The sequence below is a fragment of the Carlito syrichta genome, unplaced genomic scaffold (assembly GCF_000164805.1).
Source record: "Carlito syrichta isolate Samal-C Ts95f unplaced genomic scaffold, Tarsius_syrichta-2.0.1 Scaffold120465, whole genome shotgun sequence".
Lineage (NCBI taxonomy): Eukaryota > Metazoa > Chordata > Mammalia > Primates > Tarsiidae > Carlito > Carlito syrichta.
Window position 1 is genome coordinate 226,224 of NW_007064561.1, and position 9,792 is coordinate 236,015.

The 9,792-nt window shown below is 46.8% G+C and overlaps 1 protein-coding gene across 1 annotated transcript in view; it reads right to left on the reverse strand.

The window, feature by feature from the left end:
* MAST1 (microtubule associated serine/threonine kinase 1) overlaps positions 1-9,792 on the reverse strand; it is a 36,844-nt gene that overhangs the window by 12,107 nt on the left and 14,945 nt on the right. Inside the window, exons 8-12 of the mRNA XM_021707545.1 lie at positions 7,039-7,140; positions 6,826-6,958; positions 6,675-6,745; positions 1,849-1,934; positions 1,551-1,759 (exon numbers count right to left, since the gene is read on the reverse strand). Of these exons, the coding sequence (XP_021563220.1) occupies positions 1,551-1,759; positions 1,849-1,934; positions 6,675-6,745; positions 6,826-6,958; positions 7,039-7,140 (601 nt within the window). The remainder of the gene's footprint in view (positions 1-1,550; positions 1,760-1,848; positions 1,935-6,674; positions 6,746-6,825; positions 6,959-7,038; positions 7,141-9,792) is intronic.

A 9,792-nucleotide genomic window follows, 5' to 3' on the forward strand; every position in this document is an offset into this window, starting at 1 on the left:
TTTACAATAAATCAAAAAATCAGCTGGGCGTGGTAGTGTGCGCCTGTAATTCCGGCTACTCGGAAGGCTGAGGCGGAAGGATTGCCGGAGCCCAGCAGGTCGAGGCTGCGGTGGCCGGGAGCGGCCGCTGCACTCCGGTCTGGGCAACAGAGTGAGACTCCAACTCAAAAAAAAAAAAGAAGAAAAAGAAAGAAAGAAGGATGAATGAAAAATGGATATACAATACAAAGAGTTGAACCCTACCTATGGCCTTTAGTTAGTAATGATGTATCAATATTGGTTTAGCAATTGTAATAAATTTACCACACTAATACAAGATGTGAATAATAGGAGAAACTGGGAGGAAGGGGAGAGGGAATATGTGGGAAATGTGCATACTTTCTTTTTTTTTTGAGTTAGATTCCCACTCAGGCTGAAGTGTGGTGGCACAATCACAGCTCACTGCAGCCTCAATTTTGTGGGCTCTGGCAATCCTTCCATCTCAGCCTCCCAAGTAGTTGGGACTACAGACACATGCCAGCAGGCTGTTAATTTTTTTAACTTTTTCCAGAGATGAGGTCTTGCTTTGTTGCTCAGGCTGGTCTTGAACTCCTGGGCTCAAGCAATCCTCCTGCCCCGGCCTTCCAAAATGCTGGGATTCTAGGCATGATGATGTACTTTCTAATCCATTTTTCTGTAAACCAAAAATTCCTCTAAAAAAATGAAATCTATTCATTTGAAAAATGGGTAAACAGATATACGGATAGACAGATAGACAATTACATAGACAAATGAATGATGAAGATATGGATAAATGGATTAATAAACAAGTGCATAGTTATATGGATGGAAAAAAAGATGGATTAACAAATGAATGAGCCGGGCATGGTGGCTCATGCCTGTAATCCCAGCACTTAGGGAGGCTGAGGGTAGAGGATTGTCAGAGTCCAGGGGTTGAAACCAGCCCAGGCAACCTGACGAGATCTTGTCCCTACAATAAACAAAAAAATTAGCCAGGCGTGGCGGTGCACACCTGTAGTTCCAGCTACTTGGAAGGCTGAGGCAGGAGGATCGCCTGAGCTCAGCAGGTCAAGGCTGCAGTGGCTATGTGCGTGCCACTGCACTGGGTGACAGAGTGAGACTCTGACTCAAAACAAAACAAAACAAAACAAAATGAATGCAAGGAAGGAAGGATGGATGGGTAGATGGATGGATGGATGCATGGATGGTTGGTTTGATGGAAGGATGGAAGGAAGAATGGGTGGATGGTTGTGTGGATGGATGGATACATGGAGGGATGGAAGGAGGAAAGGATGGATAGATGGGTGAACGCATAATGGATGGTTGGATGGATGTATCTATATTGAATGAAATGAAAAGCAGATAAACCAATAGATGTTTGGATAAACACACAGGCAAAATGGATGGGCAGATCAATGCCTGCATGAATATACAGGTAGATAAACACAGACAGGTTAACAACATGGTGACTGTGGCTCAGGCAGGCCACCCAGCAGCCCCGACCAGTGTGCATCTCCCCGTCTTCCCTGCAGCCCTGTGGGCGATCACACCTTCCACATATTCCATGACCATGCAGAGATGGCGCCGAGTCTCGAAGGAGCAGAACATGCCAACCACGAAGGGGTTCTCCGCGAAGGTGAGGATGTCGCGCTCCACGAAGGCCTGCTGGATCTGGTTGCGCAGGATCAAGTTCTGCTTGTTGATCTTCTTCATGGCGAAGCGCTGCCGCGTGTCGCGGTGCCGCACCAGGTAGACAGCACTGCAGGGGGAGAGAGCGAGGACCGGCCGTCACCTCCGAGACACCCGGCCTCCGCCACCCTCCCCCCGCCAGAGCCCCGGGTGGCTCACCCGTAGGCACCATTGCTTATGAGCTTGATGGTATCAAAGTCATTCTCCCCGGGTGGCTTTTTGGCCTTGGAGCTGCTGCTGCGACCCTTTAGGGGGAAGAGGGAGACCACTGTCATCATCATCATCACGAGAGTGGGACTGTGGTTATTTTATTTTACACATGGGGAAACTGAGGCGCACAGAGGGTGAGTGAGTCCTTTATCCAAGTGCCACAGTGAGGGGAAAACAAAATAAGGACTTGAACCCAAGACTGATTCTGAAGCCATATTCCTGACTACTTTCATTAGGAAAGACAGCAGAAAACCTACAAAATAGCCATCCTAATGTATAAATATATAAAGAGTACCTAGAAACCAATAACAAAAGCCTAACAAATGAAGAGAAAAAAGTGAGTGAGGTATGTGAACTAGAGTTAGAGTTCTTTTTTTTTTTTTTGAGTTGGAGTCTCACTCTGTTGCCCAGACTGGAGTGCAGTGGCCGCTCCTGGCCACCGCAGCCTCAACCTGCTGGGCTCTGGCAATCCTCCCTCCTCAGCCTTCCAAGTGGTCAGAATTACAGGCATGCACTACCATGCCCGGCTGATTTTTTTATTTATTGTAGAGATGAGGTCTCTCTGCCCAGGCGGGTCTCGAACCCGCGGGCTCAGGCAATCCACTCACCTCAGCCTCCCAAGGCGTGGGATTACGGGCTGAGCCACCGAGCCCGGCTGAGTTAGAGTGCTTAAGCATAGAAAAAGATTCTCAATCTCACTTATAATGACAACAAAGCAAATTACAACCACCACAAGATACTTTTTTTGAACCTACCAGATGGGCCAAAAAAATCCCTAAAAGGTTGAAACACTCTGTGGGCAAAGATGTAGGAGAACAGGCACTTATGCACCTTGCAGGTAGGAGTGTAAATTAGTACAATCCCCACAAAAGGTACTTTGGTATAGATCAGAATTACATATGCATGTTCCCTTTGACCCAGCAATTTCATTTTTGGATTTATATGGCAGTTATGCTTGCATATATGAAAAATGACATATGTACTATCTTTTATTTTTATTTTTATTTTTATGAGTCTAGGTCTCACTCTGTTGCCCAGGTTGGAGTGCAGTGACAAGCACAATCATGGTCCTCTGCAGCCTCACCTCCTGGCCTCAGTCAATTCTTCTGCCTCAGCCTCCAGAGTAGCTAGGACTACAGGTGCACACTATCTAGTTTTTTTTGTTGTTTTTGGAGTCTCATCCAGGCCAGAGTGCAGTGACACAATCATGGCCACCACAACCTTGACCTGCTGAGCTCAGGCAATCCTTCTGCCTCAGCCTTCCAAGTAGCTGGAACTACAGGCACATGTTACCACGCCCAGCTAATTTTTTAATTTATTGTAGAGACAAGATCTTGCCAAGTTTCCCAGGCTGGTCTCGAACCCCTGCACTCACACAATCCTCTTGCCTCCACCTCCCAAAGTGCTGGGATTACAAACATGAGCCACCATGCCCAGACTTAATTTTTGAATTTTTTGATAGAGACAAGGTCTCACTATGATGCCCAGGCTGGTCTTGAACTCCTGAGCTCAAGTAATCCTCCTGCCTCAGCCTCCCAAAGTGCTGAGATTACAGGTGTGAGCCACTGTGCCCAGCCAATAGTACTCTCTTGCTCACTGTAAGACTGGAAACAATCCTTATGTTCATCCATAGGAAATTGATTAAATAAAGGCATGAAAAGCGTATTATATTATACCACTGTTAAAGACAATAAGGATTCTCTCTGTATGCTGATCCAGAAGGCTCTCCAAAGTATTTCAGTAAGTAGGAAAGATCAACAAATAATATTTACTGTATGTTTCTGTCTTTTAAAAATGTGGCAAAATGAAACTATGTAATTATAATTTGGGGATATAGGGCAATAGGGGACAAAGTTGGGAGAGAGATTTTTCACTTGAAAATTTATTTCTTGAAAATTACTTTTATTTTTATTATACACAAAGAGATGCATTAATCTATAATATGTATATTATACAAAAGGAGCTATGATATATAAAATTATTGAACTTGCATGCTCCTAAGAATGTAGCCTAAAATATCCAGCACAAAAGCTGTCAGGATTACAAGAAGAAATCGCTTAAAACAAGGACTTCACACATATCTCTCAGAAATGCTTAGACTAATCAGGCCAAAAAAAAAAAATGAATAGGGAGATGGAAGATTTGAATCACTCAATTAACAAGCTTGATTGGCAGTTTCTTCACCCATGCCAGCTCTGGCATGTCTCCCTTTCTTTTCTCTCTTCTTTCTCTAGTAAACTTTGTTTTAAAACTTAAAAAAAAAAAAAACAAGTTTGACTGAATAGAATAATGTAGAATCCTACAAACAACAATTAGAGATAAATACCTTTTTATAGTTCTAGACTTTTGAGTGATGTCATTCCATTACCTATTCAAGAAATTAAACAAATGGCATGTATAGTGAGATTCCTTTTTTTCTCTTTTTTTTTCTGAGTCAAGGTCTCACTCTGTCACCCAGACTGGAGTGCACTCGTGCAATCACAGCTCACCGCAGCCTCAAACTCCTGGACTCAAGCAAACCTCCCGCTTCAGACTCCCGAGTAGCTGGGACTATAGGTGAGCAACATGCCTGGCTAATTTTTGGTTTTTTTTTTTTTGTAGAGACAGTGTTTCACTATGTTGCCCAGACTGGTTTCGAACTCCTGAGTCAAGCAATTCTCCCGCCTTAGACTCCAAAACTGCTGGGATTACAGACGTGAGCCATGGTGCACAGTCATATTTTTTTTTTTCTGAGTGGGAGTCTCACTTTGTCACCCAGGCTGGAGGGCAGTGGCATGCTCCTGGCCACCACAGCCTCAACCTGCTGGGCTCAGACGATCCTTCTGCCTCAACTTTCCAAGTAGCTGGAACTACAGGCATGCGCCACCATGCCCAGCTAACTTTTTGATTTATTGTAGAGATGAGGTCCTGCCAAGTTGTCCAAGCTGGCCTTGAATCTGCGGGCTCAGGCAATCCTCACACCTCGGCCTCCCAAAGTGCAGGGATTATAGGTGTAAACCACCGTGCCTGGCCTACAGCCATATTTTGTTTCAAACTTTTTAAAAAACATGAGGCAGTTCAGAGAAAACCCATGTGACCATTAGAGTAGACATCTTCACTAGACATCTGGAACATCAGCCAAAGGCTGTGGCTGGCCTGGGGGTGGAATAGTTGGCAATTTTCCCCATGCTGAGCCATCATTAACACATGAAGCCAATCAACTCACTCAAAAGCTCATGCACATTTTTTTTTTTTTAAGTCAGAGTCTCACTCTGTCACCCAGGCTGGAGTGCAGTGGCATGATCATGGCTCACCGCAGCTTAGACTTCCAGGGCTCAGGTGATCCTTCCACCTGTCTCCTGAGTAGCTGGGATTACATGCCTGGCTAATTTTTTGTAGAGACAAAGTTTCACTTCTTTGCCCAGGTTGGTTTCAAACTCCTGGGCTCAAGCAATCCTGCCGCCTCTGCCTCCAGAGTGCTGGGATTGTAAGCATGAGCCACTGTGCCTGGTCTCATGCAGGAATTCTTAATAAGCTAAACATAGAGTTACTATATGTCCAGAAATTCCACTCCTAGGTGTATATCCCAAAGAACTGAAAACAGTTACTTGAACAAATATATGTACACAAATGTTTATAGCAGCATATTCACAATAGACAAAGAATGGACAACCCAACGGACGTCCACCAATGGAGGAAAGGATAAAGAAAGTGTGATCCGCTGAGTGTGGTGGCTCATGCCTGTAATCCCAGCACTTTGGGAGACTGAGGCAATTGCCTGAGCCCAGGGGTTTGAGACCAGCCTGGGCAACTTGGCGAGATCTTGTTTTTACAATAAATAAAAAAATTAGCCAGGCGTGGTGGCGTATGCCTGTAGCTCCAGCTACTTGGAAGGCTAAAGCAGAAAGATCACATGAGTCCAGCAGGTCAAGGCTGTGGTGGCCATGAGCGTTCCACTGCACTCAAGCCTGGGCAACAGAATGAGACTCCAATTTTAAAAAAAGTTCTGGAACAAAATAGATATAATGGATCATTGCTTTACTAAACTCTGGTGTGGCCATGTGCTCTTTGATCTATGGTGGCTACCAGGTTAGTTAAGCTTTGGTCTCCCTCTCCTATCTTTGAGAGGTAAATCTCCTCTCTCTCTCTCTCTTTCTAATTTACTTTCTAAGTAAATTATATTTTCCAATCTAAAAAAAATAGATACAATATTGTACAACCTTATACATGTACTAAATGCTACTGAATTACTCATTTTAAAATGGCTAAAATGATACATTAAATTTTATGTTACGTATATTTTACCATGACAAGAAAAAAGGCCACCAAAGAAGAGCTATTATTATTTATCTATTTATTCATTTATTTTGAGTCAAGGTCTCACTCTGTCGCCCAGGCTGAAGTGCAGTGGCACAATCACAGCTTACCGTAGCCTCGACCTCCTGGGCTCAGGCGATCCTTCTGCCTCAGTCTCCCAAGCAGCTGGGACCACAGGCATGTACCACCACATCCAGCTAACTAAAAACTGTTTTTTGTAGAGACAAGGTCTCGCTATGTTGCCCAGGTTGGTCTCAAGCTCCTGGGCTCAAGTGATCATCCCACTTTGGCCTCCCAAAGTGATGGGATTATATGCGTGAGCCACCATGCCCAGTCAGGAGCTATTATTATCCATAATCCCATTTTACAGATAGTGAAACTGAGGCTCAGAAGACGGAACCACGAGATCCACATAACCTAAGGCCCAGGCCTACCCACCCATGAACCACAGCGCTGACTGCTGGGCCACCCAGCCATACCTCAGAGAGGTCATCCTGCTCGGGGGTGTTAGAGCCACCACTGTCTTGTTGTTCTTCCAGGTGCACCACGTCTAGAGAGGGACTGACAGTGAGTACGGGCTGGGGTCCAGGCCTGCTCACCCCTGGTCCCTCTGCGCCCACCAGCCAGCACCTGGAAAGGGGTCACGGGTGAGGCCCAGCTGGCGGATAATGTAGCGGGGGATGTCCGTCTTGACCAGGTGACCCTCCTTGGCATGTCCCTCGGCCGCCTCCAGCAGGTGGTAGAACTCCTCCGGGTTGAATTCCTGAGGCCAGGCGAGAGCAGGCACCCTGTGGCTCTGAAGGGGCACCCTGCTAGCACCCCCACCGTGCCCAGCCCCCTTACCAGGCACTCCAGAAGCCTTGCAGGGCGTGAGATGATGATAAGTAACTTCTTCACCAGCTGAGTGACAAAGGCCACCTCCAAGCTTTCAGAGCGCTCATAGGCCTGAGGTGAGGGATACGGGGAGGAAGGAGGTGGCTCGCAGCCACCCTGTCTTGGCCAGGCCCCTCGCCCAGCCCAGTAGGATACACACTGCTGCTACCGTCCCATTTTACAGGTAAGAAGATTGAGACCCAGGCCACACAGTAAAAATAATGATGACGACAATGATGACTATAAATAATAATGGTTATAGCAAACACAGTTACTTTGTTCTTAATTTATTTTTATTTTTTAGAGACAGGGTCTTGCTATGTTGCCCAGGATGGTCTCAAACTCCTAGGCTCAAGCGATCCTCCTGCCTAGACCTCCCAAAGTGCTGGGATTACATGTGTGAGCCTCTGAGTCTGGCCTATTTTTTCTTTTTTTGAGTCAGAGTCTCTGTCACCCAGGCTGGAGTGCAGTGGCACACTCACAGCCACCAGAGCCTTGACCTGCTGCGGTCAGGCAATCCTTCTGCTTCAGGCCTCCAAGTAGCTAGAACCCCAGGTGTGCGTCACCATGCCTGGCAAATTTTTTGATTTAATGTAGAGATGATGCCTCGCCATTTGCCCAGGCTGGTCTTGAACCCCTGAGCTCAGGCAATCCTCTCGCCTTCACCTCCCAAAGTGTTGGGATTACAGGCATGAGCCACTGCACCTGGCTCTAATTTTTTTTTTTTTTTTGAGTTGGAGTCTCACTCCGTCGCCCAGAGTGGAGTGCAGTGGCCGCTCCGGGCCACCGCAGCCTTGACCTGCTGGGCTCCGGCGATCCTTCTGCCTCAGCCTTCCAAGTACTACAGGCGTGTGCTACCACACCCGGCTAATTTTTTATTTATTGTAGAGATGAGGTCTCGCCAAGTTGCCCAGGTGGGTCTTGAACCCATGGGCTCAGGCAGTCCACTCACCTCAGCCTCCCAAAGTGCGGGATTACAGGCTGAGCCACCGAGCCCGGCTCTAATTTTTTAAAAAATAGAAATAGGATCTTGCTATGTTGCCCTGGCTGGTCTCAAACTCCTGGACTCAAGCGACCCTCCTGCCTCGGCCTCCCAAAATGATGGGATTACATGTGTGAGCCACTGCACCCGGCCTAATTTGTGTGTGTGTGTGTGTGTGTGTGTGTGTGTTGGAGTCTCACTGTGGCTCAGACTGGAGTGCAGTGGAACACTCACGGTCACTGCAGCCTCGACTGCTGGGCTCAGGTAATCCTTCTGCTTCAGCCTTCCAAGTAGCTGGAACTACACGCATGTACTACCATGCCTGGCTGATTTTTTGATTTACTGTAGAGATGAGGTCTCGCCAAGTTGCCCAGGCTGGTCTCAAATCCATGGGCTCAGACAATCCTCTCATCTCGGCCTCCGAAAGCGCTGGGATTATAGGTGTGAGCCACTGCGCCTGGCCTATTTTTTTTTTTTTTTAATAGAGATGGGGTTTTGCTATGTTACCCTGGTTGGTCTCGACCGCCTGGTCTCAAGTGATTTTCCAGCCTTGGCCTCCCATGACTGCTGGGATTACAGGTGTGAGCCACCTACCCCGTATTCATCTTCAAAACACCTCTAGTCCTCACCCTAGTCCCAGCCCTAATCCCTATTGTTTATCCAGGCCTATTTAGAATCTCTCTGCTTGGCATGCTCTCTCTCTGAATCCCTGCATGGCTCCCTCCTCTTCCTTCAAGTCTTTGTTCAGTTGTCACTTCCTCACAGAGGCCTGTCTTAACCACTCTTCACTCCACCAGATCTGAAGTCTCACCCTGCCTCCTTGCAGCACTCGCAGTCACCATTATCTGGTCTACTTTTTTTCTAGCACATAAATACCCACCGAATACACTATCTATTAAGTTAACCTACTATGTTGATCAGGGCTGGAACTCAAGTGGGCAATTGAAGTACACACATCAGGCACCAAAATCTCAGTCTTCAAGATTTTATATATATATATTTTTATTTTATTTTATTTTATTTTATTTTTGAGTAGGAGTCTCACTCTGTCACCCAGGCTGGACTGCAGTGGCAACATCATGGCTCACTGCAGCCTCCACCTGCTGGGTTCAGGGGATTCTTCCACCTCAGCCTCTTGAGTAGCTGGGATTACAGGTGCACAACACCAAGCCTGGCTATTTATTTATTTATTTATCTATCTATTTATTTACTGTAGAGATGAGATCTCACCAAGTTGCCCAGGCTGGTCTTGAACCCCTGGACTTAAGCAATCCTCTTGCCTCCACCACCCAAAGTTCTGGGATTACAGGCATGAGCCATTGTACCCAGTCTTTTTTTTTTTTTTAAGAGACAGAATCTTCTCTGTTGCCCAGGTTGGAGTGCAGTAGCATGATCATAGCTCACTGCAGCTTCTTCCTCTTGGGCTCCAGTGATCGTCCTGCTTCAGCTTCCAGAGTGGCTGGGACTATAGGCATGCACCACCATGCCCAGCTATTTATTTACTTATTTATTAGAAATGAGGTCTTGCCGGGCTCGGTGGCTCAGCCTGTAATCCCATGCTTTTGGGAGGCTGAGGTGAGTGGATTGCCTGAGCCCGCGGGTTCGAGACCCGCCTGGGCAGCCAGATCTCATCTCTACAATAAATCAAAAAATCAGCTGGGCGTAGTAGCACATGCCTGTACTTCCGGCTACTTGGAAGGCTGAGGTGGAAGGATCGCTGGAGCCCAGCAGGTTGAGGCTGC